The 17,578-nt window shown below is 35.7% G+C and overlaps 2 protein-coding genes across 2 annotated transcripts; one reads left to right on the top strand and one right to left on the bottom strand.

Annotated features, from left to right (window-relative positions):
• Positions 1–414: 414 nt before the first annotated feature.
• LOC132562537 (uncharacterized) lies at positions 415–9,621 on the bottom strand. The gene is made up of 4 exons (XM_060227284.1): positions 8,479–9,621; positions 1,941–2,175; positions 1,557–1,730; positions 415–992 (listed from the first exon to the last, which is right to left on the bottom strand). The coding sequence occupies exons 1-4, from the start codon at positions 9,619–9,621 to the stop codon at positions 472–474; spliced, it is 2,073 nt and encodes a 690-aa protein (XP_060083267.1). The 3' UTR covers positions 415–471.
• An 877-nt stretch (positions 9,622–10,498) lies between these two features.
• On the top strand, positions 10,499–17,139 carry LOC132562529 (homeobox-containing protein 1-like). Its single transcript, XM_060227274.1, has 7 exons — positions 10,499–10,584; positions 11,000–11,660; positions 11,982–12,067; positions 12,541–12,702; positions 13,162–13,362; positions 13,510–13,608; positions 15,989–17,139. The coding sequence occupies exons 2-7, from the start codon at positions 11,059–11,061 to the stop codon at positions 16,159–16,161; spliced, it is 1,323 nt and encodes a 440-aa protein (XP_060083257.1). The 5' UTR covers positions 10,499–10,584; positions 11,000–11,058; the 3' UTR covers positions 16,162–17,139.
• Positions 17,140–17,578: the final 439 nt, after the last annotated feature.

Genomic DNA, 17,578 nt, shown 5'->3' with positions numbered 1-17,578 from the left:
TTGATGGCACTGCTGTTTATATGCCATTTTAATATTTAATTGTTAGAAGTCTTCAAACAGTGAGGAAACTTGTGATTTTTATTTCTTTAGACTGAACTCCAGTTTCCACAACCTTTCAATATAGGTCATAGGTCAAAATTATTAGAAGTATTACATTATCAGATAGGTGTTGTAAAACTTAGACAATATATACATAGTTATAATATAACTCGGTGAGAAAGGAAATTAAGGTTAATTAGTTGTGTAAAATTTCAAGGTGACCCCATTACCTGAATTAGCTTTTGGCCTGTGATCTGAAAATATAGTCCACACATCTATACTGCACAAGATCAAATTCCTGGAGTGTTTATAAAGTATTGAATGCTAAGATTTCTTCAGGCTCAAATTTTGGGAAAAAAACCTTAGGTCTGTGTATATAAACATAAACTTTACAAAATATCACATAACGTCCGGTATAAATGCCCTCAATAATCAGCTGTATCCCCGTGGCACTACATACTTTTTCACTCTCTCCAGTACTGCTGCCATGTGCTGTTTGTAAAGGCGGTCATTACTCAGATCCACACAACTATATTTGGCAATAATCTTTCGCACCTGGTCTGGTGCACTTTCAAGGGGAGAGAACCTGAGGAGTACAGGAATGATTGGTTTGTTGAATGTCTCGGCCAGAGTTAGGTCTTTCTTGCAGTTGTCACTCTGGAGGTATTTCGGGGTGATGCAGCATACCACTACAGCTGAGGCCTTCATGTTTCGCTGGATCTGACTCTGCAATGTCTCGCCCCCAACCTCCAGCAGTGTTACACTACTGCGGCTACTCTTGCTACTGTGACCACGTGGTTGGGTAGTACTAGCCATTGTGATATCTGCCCAGCACTGAAGACCATTGTTTTCAAGCATTTGTTTGATGTCAAGCACTTTCCCTTGCATATCCCACTGGTAACTGATAAATACTTGAGGTTCACCTTCCTTGTAGTACTGAGAATGGGTTCCACCTGTACACAGAAACAAATTTATTATCATTGTATAACACTGTAGTGTATACTATGATAAATCTATCACACTTGCTCTTCAGACGTGAACATAAATTCAAAGTATAGCAAAAAATAAGTTACAAGGTCAATTTAGTAGGTTGACATTGTTTTCTTGATGTATGTAAAAAATTAGAAGTACGTTTCATATTAATATCTAGTCTCCTCTTTTCCTTACAACAAAATAAAAAATAAAATTGTAATCTTGTCAGGGCGACAACATTGCACCTAGCGCATTACATGAGATTCAGGAAGTGCTGGTCTGATTTCCATGAGAGTAAAAGAAGCTTCAATCAGAACCTAAAATGATGTCACACATTTAGTATAATAACTATATACACCAGGACAGATTGAACATTGGTACTATGAGATGATTAAAACTTGATGCTCCTAGATCAGTACACAGATATGTCTAAATGATAAAACATTCCTACAATTAGTATTGACCAGACACCTATTAGAATTACCTAATTCACAAACAATATTTAATGTTTTTTAGCTATCAGAAAGTTGTGAGCAGTTTTTTACCTGGTGAAACAGTGCCAAGGACCTCAAGGGGTTTTAGGCCCTCTGCCATCTTGTTGAGGTACGCCTGTTCAAGGACCACACCTGGAACTCGCCTTAAGGGTTTGATATGGTGCTCCAACACATCAAGACTCTCATTATACATTTTGGTTTCAAAATCCACAGAAGGGCATTCACCTGTTAATATCAGAAACTCGTGTAATTTTTCAATAGATGTCCGACACAAATAGTGAAATATCAACCATTGGTTTTGGAGTCATGTTTCTATTCTATATTAACTGGTTATGCACACTGGACCTTGTTTCTCAAGATGTTTATGTGACTGCTTTTCACTTAATATTACTTCCTTTTACTATCATATTAATTACTGTTAACTGATTTACTTACCCAGCACCGCTTTGAGAGAAGCTCTGAAATTCATCCAGACATTTTTAAACATGGCAGTGACAAGTTTCTTGCCTAGCCAGTCTGCAAACAAGACTTCATGGAAGACAAATGGAGAGGTGGTGGAAGCTTCTGTTAGAAGGACCACAATTTGGGAGGATGTCGCCATGACTGGACCATTTATGAGCAGGAACTCTTCCTTTGACTTTCCTAGCTTCATACTGTCATGGTGAAGCACCTAGAATACAAAAACAAACCAAGGTAGATAACTCATACAAAGTCATTTCATAAAAACCATTAAAAATGCAGGAAGTCATCTGCACAACATGCTTCCAAAGCTAACAATTAAACAAGATACATATATCATCTTACATTCTCTGGCTGCACGTGTATACTGGTATGATTTTATGTGCCACTACCGCACATTTGAACAGTTTGTGTCATGTATCTGGAAAGAAAGACTTTCAAACCTCGATTCAGCATTTTTATTATTAAGAAACCATATTGATATTAAATACATAATATGACATTGCTTGAAATAGAGTCAAATTTTGTTAAATATTAAGGGAAATAAAGTAGACATCCTTCTAGCTCTCTTCAAAACACAAATAAACACAGGGTTAACCAGGCAATTATTCAATCGCTCAAAGAAAAAAAATCTTCAAGACTAATTGATCGATAACAGAACAATAAAATTAAATTACTATTAATGGGGATAACGATAATATGTTGAGAATGCTTAGGAGTCGTTGATATCTTTTTAATTGAATTAGCCTTTCATGGGTACTTTCTGATTGATTACTTGTATATTTGATTTGTTGTCTGCACGACTAGTCAATAACTAAACATTATGTATGGCTCAAACCAGTAAATAAGTAGTGCGTGTATTTCATGGTCATATTTCTTTAAAAGGATCCCAATCTTTTTAATTAAGTTTTCTGGGTTAAGAATATGATTCTTTTGAATCTTAACATCTAATTTATACGCTAGTAATTGGTATCTTTCACTAGGTAATCTTGATGTGTGTAATACCTGTATAGGATTTTAACTATCTATTTATTAACCCTTTCCATCCGACACTCTCCGCATTAAAAATATCTCACAGTTTGATAAGGTGAACTATGTAGTAATGGAGCTGTGACCAGCCTACACAGGTACGATATGTGGCAGAGAAGTTGATATCAAATAACATTTATCAAGGATCACTTAGAAAATTGATAGACTACATTCAATAGAAACAGTGTTGACTGAAACGCCTGTGTCATAACACCGCTGTAAACTTTGATTGTTGATCCACAAAACTGGATACCTATTGTAAACCTGAATGAACTCTTGTCCCATGAACAATTTATCGCTAATGTCAACATCCATTCTGTGAGTCAGTGGGTAATGTTATACATACAGTGATAAATACCATACACAGCTAAATCAACACAGTGACCATGACATGATTAGAAAGAGAAAAAACTTTAGTGATAAACTCATTAACAATATCCTTTAAAGTGAGTTGTCGTTTGTGCCATAGAATAATATTCACACATACCAACATGGGATTATATATATATAATTGTGTATGTTGCACTTGTATTAAGGTAGATTAGTTTGCAGATCTGTCACTGAGATATAGGGTAGCTGACCAAGTACTGATTAGGTCTTACTTGTTTGCCAAAATATCAAACATGCATTCACTATTGCTTTATAACAGGCCTTTCTTGAAATTTCAATATGAATGTTCAACGTATTCTTGAATACATCCATTTATGCTTTTATCACTTTCAATTTCCACCAAAACATGTTGTTTCTTTTTAATTATACTCAGCTGTTGACTCAAAAGTTCAATTTTAAAATCACCTGATTGAAATACAGAACTAAAATTACATGTAGTTTACACATTTTTATTACATTTGAACTTTCAAAAAATCACTTTTTTTTGGTAATTTACTAAAATAAATTGGAAATATTTGAAAAAACTTTAATTAATAATTGTTTCTATTAACATACATTCATTTATAGCTGCATTAGGTAAAGGACTGTAAATTTGCAACAGCAGAAAAAATTGTCAGGAGACACATTACCCCTGAAGTAAGGGTCCTCGCTATTATGTGACAGTGAAATAGCATTTGTTGGTAATTCTATGGAATAGCCAGAAGATGTGGGTAGACTTACTACAGTCCCTGCTTCAATAAATTATGGTCATAAAGAGGAAGGTATTACGACTAATGAACTCATGTCAGGTCACATTGCTTCTGCTGTCATATCTCATTTCATCATATGTTCATCCTTATTGGTACTTGTCACAGAATTGTTTCAACCACTTGTAAGACAATGTATTATAGAGTTGATAACTTACTACAAAATCTATCATTTTTGTGGGGCATTTATTCTCCTTCATTCACTGGTCCTTCTAAATCCATGAATCCATGAATCACAAACATATTGATTATTGCTTGAACAATGATAACAATTTTCTAAAAACAGTATTACGGTCATTTATAAGTGTTTGAGCTGACTTGATCCCATAAGGAATGAAGCCCCCAGAGAACTGACTAAGGTTTTTAGAAAATGATAAATGATTTTGACTCATCAACTCGGAAACTCAGAACTGTTCAAGGTTGTTTTTTTTATGTAATTGTGTAAAGTTTTATGATAATCCCTCATCCAATGAAGCCACTAGAGTGCAGAAAAACTTTGTCACAAATGCATGGACAGACAGATAGATAAAGTACATATAGTTCCCGAGCTTTCATTATTAGTGGACCAAATAATGAACGGTTCAAAACTTAAGATAAATTTTTCAGGAGTAGAATTCTTAAGTACAATGAAAAAAGTTTGAGTCCCATGAAAATTGAGGACTTTAAGTAACTGAGACCCTTCCCTTTCACAGACTATCAAGTGTAAAATATAATCAAACTAAGCATGTTAAATTCAAGTAGTTATATGCTCTTAATATGAAAGAAGGAATATTTCACCTATATGTATTTTATGTTCTCTGACAATGATTTCCTTATCAAAATTAATTCAAGCTTGGCATGTAAACGCTTATCAAAATACAATATAAATATAATTTGTATATAAATTCAAAATTCAATGTGTGAACTTTTGTCCACTTATCCTTAATTTTATATTTACATTATAAAATTAATCTCAAGTTCACAAATAAAAAATACAATTGAATTCATACAATCAACTCATTTCTGTTGAAATCAATATTAATGAACAGAACTGGCATAAATGGTTACCAGAAATAAGAGCGTTGATGTCACTCATGTCAAACTGTCTTAAAATAAGGGTAATGAAAAAAATAGATTTTTTATCATATGTTTCTACAGTAGGATTGGTCTCTGAAAGGCATGCTTTGTTTGACGATCTCTTCTGGTATCAATGGGCAAACACAATGGACTTTCACATATGGCATAATAGACTGGTGAAGGATAAAACTGACATCTAAATAACACTGTTGTTGGCCTCACATGAAAGAATGTGCCTTACCATGTTTTCAGCACATCTTACGACTGAAGTAACAAACATTGTCAATTAAACTCGGATTGTGATCAACTTGGTGGTCACCAAGGTATAATATAAGGGCCGCAGATAATCTCTTCAACATAGAAATTGTAAAATAAAAACCAATATTTAAAACATTCAACTTCATGTGCTTATCAAATCTGACATACTCCTGTGAAGATAGAGTGCTGTAGTTTGTTTGATGATAGATATTTCTCTGTGTCAATACTCAACACATGGTAACACACATTGCTTTTGTAAATGTTGTCAGTACGTTGAACCTAATACCCATAAAAATATGTATCCTGGACAGAGACAATTTATTGTGATCTTTATAGGCAATACTAAATGCCATGTTAACTGAGACTTTCATTAACAACCTAGAACGTTATAATTACACCTCGTTATAAATCATAAGGACTCAATATTGTTGACCCAATATTGTTATAAAGACTTATAATATGAAAAAAAAAGTTCTTGCTCAAGTAGACACTTTTAGTTTAATTGTGAAGAGGAGAAACCATACTCCTAAAAGCACCTTTAGCTAAATATTGTGCTGATTTTGACACTGTAATATCTGCAATGGGAGGCAAGAAAATTTTAACTTTCATTTTATGACTTAATTCTCAATGACTAATGGCCAGATCACTCCTTCAATAATATCATTTCAATTTTTACAATAAGAAACGGTAAAAAATAAAAATAAAAAATAGACGTTAAATTAAAGAAAGAATGTATATTTTTAATACTGCTAAGTAAATCATAATAAATTTGCTACAAAACATCTATTGTTATCATTATAAGTTCCACTTTAACACCCTGTCAAGTAATATGAAACCATGCTATGTACAGTAAGTCAATGTTGACATAGGGCAGATTGTCTTAAAACATAAATGCTTATACAGCATGGGTTACATTGTTTAGCTGAAGAAGCTCTTGATATCTCTTTAGATCTGTGATATCAAATGTTTTGTTTATTATTATCTATGGTATTACATTAATAATAGTTGTATTTCTAAATTTAGACTCCAAGGTTAACCAACATGACATCTCGAGATTGTAAACAGTAGTACAACGGTCAACATTAAAGGCATACAAGCATATATTGTGACATTATAATCAACTGTATATTAATTGCAGACACTTTTGTCATGCCCAACATTCCCCATATCTCCCTGATCAAATGTAATAAAGCTTGTAGATGATTCATCTTAATTTATAACATGCAGACCTGTTCAATCTTTATCCTATTTCATGCCAATGTTATTTAACTTGAGGAAATTTATGACTAACATGAAGACAATTTTATAAAAATTCAGAACACAGTTCTGAATGATAAAACTGTCAACATTAAACCTTGTAAGGTTGTGAAACTAGTAATACTAACAGCTATCAAAAACACATAATCCGCAATTTTATAAATTCTTCTGCTTCAATTTAAATTGTTTTACTCAATGATGAAAAAATAACAAGAATGACATGGTTTACTTATATGAGTTTCTATGATTTCTATTTTGCCAATATAAATTACTAGTTGTATGTTACTAGGCAGAAGTGAAAACACGTAATTCATGTTGACTTCAGAAATGTTTTTCTTGAACTTAAGGTACAGTTGACAAACATATCATTATGGAAGAGTGCTCCATTTTATCTGTGGTATTGAAGACTTTTATCATTTCTTCTTATTGGTTGTTATTTCTTAAATAGTTTTTAAAGTAATGAACTTCTGTAGCAAACGTCACATTAATGTTTAAATACAGTAAAACAACAATCATATACATACGCTACTGGGATAAGCCATTTACATTTGGACATGATTTTGGTTTTGACAAGTAAAATACAAACTTTCTAAGTTCACAACTGAATGATTCTGATAGACAGCTAAAACAGAAAAAAATACATAAAAACACATCTATAATTTTATATATTAAGTGCTATCGCACATCCAAATTTTTCTCTGTGTGACTGTCAGTTTGAGTGTGACTGCTACATAACTTGTCAGTGTGATTGTTATTATTATCAAAGTGTAACTGTTCTAGTTTGCAGTTGTAACTGCTGTAGTTTGTCTGTATGTGAGTGTTATGGTTTGTCTGTATGTGAGTGTTACAGTGCGTCAGTATGTGAGTGTTATAGTTTGTCTGTATGCGAGTGTTATAGTTTGTCTGTATGTGAGTGTTACAGTGCGTCAGTATGTGAGTGTTATGGTTTGTCTGTATGCGAGTGTTATGGTTTGTCTGTATGTGAGTGTTACAGTGCGTCAGTATGTGAGTGTTATGGTTTGTCTGTATGCGAGTGTTATGGTTTGTCAGTATGTGAGTGTTATGGTTTGTCTGTATGTGAGTGTTACAGTGCGTCAGTTTGTGAGTGTTATAGTTTGTCAGTATGTGACTGTTATAGTTTGTCTGTATGCGAGTGTTATAGTTTGTCAGTATGTGACTGTTATAGTTTGTCTGTATGTGAGTGTTACAGTGCGTCAGTATGTGAGTGTTATAGTTTGTCTGTATGTGAGTGTTATGGTTTGTCAGTATGTGACTGTTATAGTTTGTCTGTATGTGAGTGTTATAGTTTGTCAGTATGTGAGTGTTATAGTTTGTCTGTATGTGAGTGTTATGGTTTGTCTGTATGTGAGTGTTACAGTGCGTCAGTATGTGAGTGTTATAGTTTGTCTGTATGTGAGTGTTATGGTTTGTCAGTATGTGAGTGTTACAGTGCGTCAGTATATGACAGTACCAAGCATATTACTGTAACTTGCTAAATAGTGTTTGTCAGCTTTTGTTATTTCATTACTTTTTGTCAGAAATGTTTTATTCATGAGACAGCAGATAAGTGCTATTTTTTTTACTTAAGTCGGTAAGTAAAATCAAACCATTTCAGTGACGATCATATATTTTCATCTTGGGGCACCCACTCTACAAGTTTTAAGATATTTGAAAAGCAGTACTCATAACAGACACAGCTTCATATATTTGAAAAACATGAACTGTGAAATTGAATCGTACTTTGAATTTAATTACTTGGTACAACTGAGGTATCTTACCTGCAGATTTTTCTTCTTTAAGTCAGCTTTGAGGTTCTGTGCAAGACGGACATCTGCAGGATCATACACCAGATAGATGACATCAGGTTTGGCACGCAGAGCACGTGCTCGTAGATGCCAGTTGTCTTTCTGTTTGTGTTCAGAGTCCAGAGTAATAAGAATCTGCTGCATGATTTTTTTGCGAACTACACGACTATCAATTCCAAGGTGTTGTATCATGTCATGGTCAGTCAGTGACATCAGGAGAAATCCATCCACCATATTTTCAGCCAAACTTTGACGATAAAATTCCTTTATTCCCAAATTGAAGAGCCATTCCTGTAGATCACTAGCACTCCACTGACATATCTTTTTCTTTTTGTACTCTTCTGTGAACTCTGTGTCAGGTGGTGTCACAGGTGTAGGGGGGATGTTCATGGAGGCATATTTATCTAGCTCTTCCATGATACCCCCTATCACAACAGACGTTTTCTCAGCTAGACTCTTTTTTACATGGTCTTTACTTAAATCTACAGCATGTTTTATTAATAAAAAATAATCTTTTGGAATTTCAGTGTTGTCTAATGATGAGAAGATAATGGGAAATATGGCTACAGAGTGTGGATCTTGTCGTCGTCTTTGTAGAAGTGTTTTACTTTCATACATTGACACAGGACAAGAAAAGTAACTTGGGGAAAAGAAGAGAATGGAGGCCCGGCATTTTTCCACTGCCTCCATGCGCAAAGAGAACCACACTGGACTGTCAGTATTTTTTTCATCTTTATCAAACCAAATGTCTTCTGCAAGATTGTTTTCCTTCAGCTGCCGCACTGTGTCCACCACAAACTTCCTCTCAACAAACCCAGCATCTGGAGAGTAAGAAATGAATATCCCTCTCTTCATCTTTTTTATTTTTTGAGGGGGAGCCACATATGGTGCCGATTCATGGCTCTGTGTTGTGCCTCCTCCCTCCACTCGTTTGTTACTGTCCATGTGTTGTGTATTCGTTGAATCTTTCAGTGCCTGCTTTGATACCATTTCTCTTGATCTATCCGGCTGAGAACGCACATTTGACACAGAATCAAATTGGTTGATGTCTTCCGTCTTGTCTTTGATTTCCACAGTCACGGAATTTTCAATCACATCTGACTGCTCGGTATTCATGATTTATTATTTGGGCTAACAATCACCGTGGTATGTCGATTTATGAACCTGTCTTTGTTTCATAGTACACTATATGGATCTTTTACCTGCATGCCTGCACCAGTTCAGAGACATGGTCGCTTACCGACTCCCCCAGTTCATCTTGGCAAGCTCTCATCCCGAAACTACACAACATTCACACTGCCGCGGAAGACATCGTTGGTTGCTCCAGACTACTGCTGTTTCCTCTCATTCGTTGCTGTGAATTGTTCTTGTGCACTAATTAAACCCAAAAGAAGACCCTTTTTTAACATTTCCGTCACCGATCACGTTTTTTTCGAGCACATAGAAACCAAACAATAAGGTCGCTTAAGTCTAGGTAAAAATGGCTATTCCGTTATTCTCCGACGTGAAACGGTAAACTAAATTTACTTGTACAGAGATTACTTGAAATCGTTCTAAATGTGACTAATTTTTTGCCAATTTATAATACTTATATTCCCTATATATCATTCTCTATACAATTCAGAATTTGCATCCAAACATGTTGTGTATACGCTGTTCCATATACCTCCCCCGTTATCACATGGTTTTGGTGTGCAATAAACAAGCAAGGCATTCATGTCTAACCGCGTATGAGTGTGCTCACTGAGTCGTGTCATCCGTAGCCAATCACATGCCCGAAGATTTACTTAGTTGATTACAATGTATACTAAATAATACATGAATTATTTATACACCGTCGCATTAAACTGCGTTACCTAACATTTGTAAGCGCGATGTCAACAAGGCTAACCACGTGTTAGAAAACCGACGAAGCGTGTATAACCTCGTTTTGCATGTCAACGTGTTCAATAATGATATTCAAGATGGAGACGCCTAACTAGGTTCTGGAGGTTAAGTCTTTTTTGTAGGTAATTAATTAGTAATCGAATCAGTGGGATGCACATGGAATGAAGAAAATCGAAAGTATTTACGCTGCAGGTAAATGACTAACAACCAGAGGCACTGGTTATAACAAAGAGGCCAGTGCGATGTAAAATATACACGGAACAAAGGGCAGTGATTAGCGATGGTTTAAAGTGTTAGATCTTGGAAATGAATGCTCTATTACTTTGACATAAAATGCAGTATGAAATATATTTGTTTATAGATAGAGTGAATATGTCATAGCATTAATACAATAAATGATGGATGATATAACACTCCAGCCGCATAGCAGGCCAAACCGACTTTAACTAGCATACAACCTTCTTCTGACGTTGTATTCAATTACTCCTTTATTATGCCTTTATTGTGCTTATCTATAACTTGAAAAAAACACAGCATTGTAATTAAGTCTTTATATGTATACATTTTATAAAATACAGATTTCGTGAGTATTGTTCATTGCTTGCAGTGAAGCAATTGTATTCTGGAGCTGTACAGCAATCATCCAACCCATGAGGTTTGGGGACCATGTCAGGACGTGTTGGCGGTGGCAGACAAATGTTCTCCATAGAGCAGATTGAATTGATACGGCGGCTGAGGAACAGCGGCATTACCAAAGAGGAGGTGGCACAGGCATTTGATTCATTTGACCGTTTAGACAATGAGTTAGGACTGTTGTATAGTGTTCCTGTATCCCTGTCTCAGTCAGCTGTGCCTGCAGGCCGTAATCCTGCCCAGTCCCTCCATCCTCGTACATCAACACCAAATGCCACCAGGACAAGCCATTCTGGAACAGGCCATGGAGATCATCAGTTTTCACTGTCATCCACACAGGCAAATAATGTCCCTGCCTCCCAGTCACACAATATATCTGGGTACAGATCACATTCATCCAGTCAAGTGTACCCTGTGTCAATGACCGCAAATTCACGTACACCATCTCAGGCAGCTTTCCCTGAAAGACAGATAGCTAAACGAGCACGCACTGAAACCATAGACTTAAGCTTGGTAGATGATATAGACACAACAGTTAACTGTGTCACTGATGAGGACAATAGCAACACCAGCTCATCAGCTTCCATATCAAACATCTCTGAGGAAATAGCGACTGAGCTACGAGAATTTTTAAAGTAGGTATTTTTCCTTCTCAAGATAAAAAATTCATGACCCTGAATGATAAGATTTTCAGGGTTTTCTTTTCAGTGGTTTTGTACAGGTCAATTTCCCCTCATTTTGGAAAGAAAATTGGCGAACAAGGGAGTAAAATTTGAGGAATAAATTGCAAAATTTGGGAGTTTGGTGTTAACATGAAATAATTTCTGCAGGAAGAGGGATCATTATCGGCCCCAACAAACCTAAAAAAAAAATGATTTTGTTCCTTAATGGAACAAATAGAATATATTAATAGATTGTATAATGATAAACCACTAAATTTTACATGTCACTAACAGACAAGGTATCCAGAAGGCTGGTGATGAGGTTCGCTGGTTTATAACCCAGTACAACGTACAGCTGGGACAGCTTGCTACCATGACAGGTGAGTGATTGAAGTTATAAGGATTAGTTATATAATTAAATTACAGAAATTTGTGGTATGATGGGTGTATACAAGGGTATGTATATGACAGATATCTGTTGTATGTTGGATGGGTACCAGTTTATTTATATTACGCTGGTACCTAGGAACTAAATTAAATTGAAGCACGATCACATTTCAGCAATTTGACACATTGATATATTTGCATATACAGTGTTTGCAATATAAACAGCATGCAGTAACTGCAACTGACAGGAATAATATTTCAGCTCTGTACTTTCGCTTTGAAATATGAGTACCACTAAAATATGTAGGTTTACAATATTTCAGTAACAGATCTTCTCATTGTACCATAGTAAAATCATATTTATTAGACATACACCAATAGTAGTCACTATAGGCTTCTACATGTACATTACTCACATCAAACAGCAAGCAGTTGTTATCTGTGATAGCAATGTCTCTGTTTCCAGGTCAGACATTTGCTACTGCTACCCAGTTTTTACAGGGAGAATACAGTGGTATTCCTCAACACTGTATGCAGAGTTTTTTCACCTGGTATCTCACCTACAAGAAAACTGTGTCTACTCCTGCTCCACTACCACCATCAACTTCTCCAGGCAACACGCAGACAGGTGAATATAGAACAGGCAATAGTAATGTGTATATTAGGAATGGTGAAATAATGGGAAAAAATTGTGTCCTGAAAGCACTTAATTGTTAAATGTAATGAAAAACAGATGATTGTTGTATCCACACTACCTTACCTCTGATCAATTCTAATGATCTAAAAATTATATCTGGGTTGAAATTTCTTAAGAAAATGCATTTTGAATATTTGTACTAGAAGAATTAATATAGACAAATTGAAGGCCTTTTTTCCTATTAATTATAATCATATTAAGCATAACACAAAGTAAGAACTTTAAAATATGGACAATCTTATGAAGGCAACATTATCAAAAATTACAGGGTAGACACATGTACACATATAGTGATAAAAACTGTATGAATGTTTATCATGTTAAATCTGGTGGAGTTAATATGTATTTATCACATTTCAAACTGTTCACTGTTTATTTGTAAATTTAAAGGTGCCCTTCCCATGATTAATCAGAAAGTGAAACTGCCTGATGGTCAGGAAATCTTCATTCCCCATCAGCGACGAGAACGATTCACCTTTCGAGAAAAACATCTGGAGGTGCTGGAAACCTGCTTTAATGAGAATGCCTATCCGTCCCATGAGCAACGAGAGGCCATCTCTCACATGTGCAATATGGCTGTTAGTAATATGGGTAAGTTGTCAAGGTAACCAGGTGTATATTTTCTGAATGTTTATGGATAACTCATTGATTAAGATTTCTTGAATAGTAAATTTCATGATAGATTCTGAATTTCAAACCCAAAACTTTTAGTAACTTAATATTTAAATTGGATTCTAGGAAATCGTTCCCTACATGACAGAGAAAAGGTGACTCCACATATGGTGCTGAACTGGTTTGCCAACCGCAGGAAGGAAGTGAAGAAAATAGCGAGAGAAGGTGAGATTATTGGCAAAAGAAAATGATCTCACAGAAGGCAGATCAACTGAACTGGTTATTACAGAGGAAGGCAATGATTAGCCATTTTAGCCAGCAGTGAACCAACTGTTGTAGGTTAACCCCAATTTGTTCTGAGACTTGTACAAGTATAATATATTATACTTGCCAAAAGTGTCTATTTACTGAAAGAATACTCCTCCTGGTATAGGAGTAAGCTGACGTTGTTGTAAGTAGGAGTTTGTTGCTGCTATAGGTAAGAGCAAGTTCAAAATATATAGAGTAAATTGATATTATAGGTGTGAACTTAGTGTAACTAGTGCAAGAGTTCATCATCTTTACAGGAGTGAGTTTACTTGTATTAGTAGGACAGCATGAGTGAAGTCATTATAGGTGTCCTATGTAGGTAATAACAAGCTTACTCCTTGTCCATAGATGCAAGTTAACTACCATCATAACCATAGTTGGGCTTATGTAAACTTGCTATCAGCCGAAGTGAAGTAATGTAATGGTCCTTCTAAGGGTGAACGAATTCACAGGTATACACAGGACCTGTCTTGTAAGAGAGTACTAGTTCAGAGTTGTTATAAGAGGGAGCCGAGTAATTCTCATTTTCGGAAGAAGCCAGTTAATTACCTTTATAATGAGGGTTCCAATTAATCATCTTTTAGGAAGGAACTAGAAAACTGTCATCTTCAGAGGGAGCAAGTTAACAGTTGTTGTAGGAGGGAGCCATTTAACTATTGTTATTTGAAGAAGCCAATTAACTCCTTTAATAGGAGTAAGCCATCTTTTTAGGAGGGAGCTAGTTAACTACACTTATAGAAGGATGTTGGTTAGCTATCTTTTTAGGAGGGAGATAATTAATTACCTTTATGGGAGGAAGCCAGATAATTTACCTTTACCAGTGGGTGTCACTTGACTCTCTTTAAAGAACAGGTGCCAGTTATCTGTTTTTGGGGGAGAAAAGCAAGTTACTGTTGCTGTAATAGGAAGCCAGTTAATTGGCATTATAGGAGAGAGCCAGTTAATTGGCATTATCGGAGAAAGCCAGTTAATTGGGATTATAGGAGGCAGCCAGTTAATTGGCATTATAGGAGAGAGCCAGTTAATTGGCATAATAGGAGAGAGCCAATTAATTGGCATTATAGGAGAGAGCCAATTAATTGGCATTATAGGATAGAGCCAGTTAATTGGCAATAAAGGAGAGAGCCAGTTAATTGGCATTATGGGATAGAGCCAGTTAATTGGCATTATCGGAGAAAGCCAGTTAATTGGGATTATAGGAGGCAGCCAGTTAATTGGCATTATAGGAGAGAGCCAGTTAACTGGCATTATAGGAGAGAGCCAGTTAATTGGCAATATAGGAGAGAGCCCGTTAATTGGCATTATCGGAGAAAGCCAGTTAATTGGGATTATAGGAGGCAGCCAGTTAATTGGCATTATAGGAGAGATCCAGTTAATTGGCAATATAGGAGAGAGCCTATTAATTGGCAATATAGGAGAGAGCCAGTTAACTGGCATTATAGGAGAGAGCCAGTTAATTGGCAGAATAGGAGAGAGCCAATTAATTGGCATTATAGGAGAAAGCCAGTTAATTGGCAATAAAGGTGAGAGCCAGTTAACTTGAAGAAGGCATAGATCAGTTGACTGCCATTACAGGCAAATAGGAGAGAGCCAATTAATTGGCATTATAGGAGAGAGCCAATTAATTGGCATTATAGGATAGAGCCAGTTAATTGGCAATAAAGGAGAGAGCCAGTTAATTGGCATTATGGGATAGAGCCAGTTAATTGGCATTATCGGAGAAAGCCAGTTAATTGGGATTATAGGAGGCAGCCAGTTAATTGGCATTATAGGAGAGAGCCAGTTAACTGGCATTATAGGAGAGAGCCAGTTAATTGGCAATATAGGAGAGAGCCCGTTAATTGGCATTATCGGAGAAAGCCAGTTAATTGGGATTATAGGAGGCAGCCAGTTAATTGGCATTATAGGAGAGATCCAGTTAATTGGCAATATAGGAGAGAGCCTGTTAATTGGCAATATAGGAGAGAGCCAGTTAACTGGCATTATAGGAGAGAGCCAGTTAATTGGCAGAATAGGAGAGAGCCAATTAATTGGCATTATAGGAGAAAGCCAGTTAATTGGCAATAAAGGTGAGAGCCAGTTAACTTGAAGAAGGCATAGATCAGTTGACTGCCATTACAGGCAAATAGGGGTAAACTGTTGTTACAGAAGTTGTATTGATTTAACTAGAATTACAGGTGGAAGAGAGATAGCTTATTATTAATCACAGGTAAGGGCATGTGAACTGCTGTTACATGTCAAATAAGATAGATGTAGTATCAGGTACATTAATCTGCATATTATTGATACATTGCAGAAGGAATCCCAGAGTCTGAAGTGGTATTACCCAGCAAAGTCAACAAACGTCCCATCACTTTTGACATTTCCATGGATAATGTGACTTTGTCCCCGTTAGAACAAAGTCAAACTGACCAACCTGATGAGACTGATGACAGAACTTCACCATCCATCAAAAGTGAACCAGGCTGATGGGTCACTTTCATAACAAGCTGATTCAGCTGAAGTGAAACCTCCATGGCCAGAATACATTTACCGGTAAACCAAATCGGTAACTCCAGACAGTCAAGTGAGACTGTAAGGGGCGATTCAACTCCGTTTTATAACTGACTGTTATAATTCTTACTAGTATTTCCAAAACAGTATCTGAACATTGTGATCTATTAAGAAAATTACATGCAAGTGTACATACAGTCTTTATAATTTAAAAAATTCCTGGGGAATTTCCTATATGTGTTTATAAAATGAAAGCGATTCCTAGTCATAGCTTTATTAAACCATACATGAAGGAATAGGTGCAATTTGTAATGTGATCAATTTGTGAATTCATCCATGTCTGAAGTAACGCTCTATTGGATAACAGGATCAATTGTCAAGTGTTTCCAGAAAGTTATCCAGCATCAGCATTGCAAAAAAGCATTGAGAAATCCTGAACTATTTCATTTGTCAACAATTTTGAAATCCGTTTTGGATAGGGTGTGCCACCGAGATGTTGTTCTCCTTTTTGTGACTTTTCACCCGAGAATGATCTAATATAGAAATGTAGATAGCTGTGTAGAAAACTTGTCCAAGGATATTTGAGTTTCAGTTAAATTGTTTTAATTGTAGGAAAGTCTTTCAAGTGTCAATCAATTTGTTTTACTTGTCCGACTGCATTGAGAGTGGGTAAGCTTTATTTGATTGATTGAAAGCAGTCAAAACATGTGTTTTCATTTAGGCTTTCAGGTAAAAATATGTAGAAGCATTTTAGAATTTTTTTTAATGTGATAGTAGAATACAAAGAGAAGTTTTTGAAGTGTTTTTTTTGTACTGTTTTGTAATGAATCTTTGTTTTAACAATAACAATATCTGGTAATACATTTAATAGAATCATCAGTGTATGTAGATCCAACTTTGTTTTAATTGGGTGCTTTTATATAAATGGCAATAAATTTGTTGTTATAAAAATCACTTTGTTTTAAAGGATTTTTATGTCATGGTATCAAAATTACCATGTTTCTTTTTTGACCACCCTGTCGCACAAGGTAGGCTGATCAGATAACTTTGTGTCCATGCTCCTTATCCATGAAAAATTCTTAACACTACTCCTCTGAAACAATGGTATCTTCTCCATACTGTCAGTATGTGTCCCTTGGTCCCTAGGTGCTCCACTAATTTTGATATATCAATTTTATTTTCAAAATGGCCACCAGTGGCCACATTGGGTTTTGGTAGGTAAAGTATGTTATTGCTACTTATCCAAAACCATCAGGTTGTAAGTTCAAATATTAGTGCATTTCCGTAAGTTGGTCCCAAACCATTTTCAATATGATCCAGTTTTCAAAATGAATGCCGTGGCATCTACCTTGTTTTTGACATATTTTTGTAATGTACATTTTGCTTGAGAGTG

Source organism: Ylistrum balloti, unplaced genomic scaffold (assembly GCF_031769215.1).
Source record: "Ylistrum balloti isolate Yb309-2 unplaced genomic scaffold, AGI_CSIRO_Ybal_v1 Utg371442, whole genome shotgun sequence".
NCBI lineage: Eukaryota > Metazoa > Mollusca > Bivalvia > Pectinida > Pectinidae > Ylistrum > Ylistrum balloti.
This window is presented reverse-complemented; position numbering and strand designations above follow the sequence as displayed.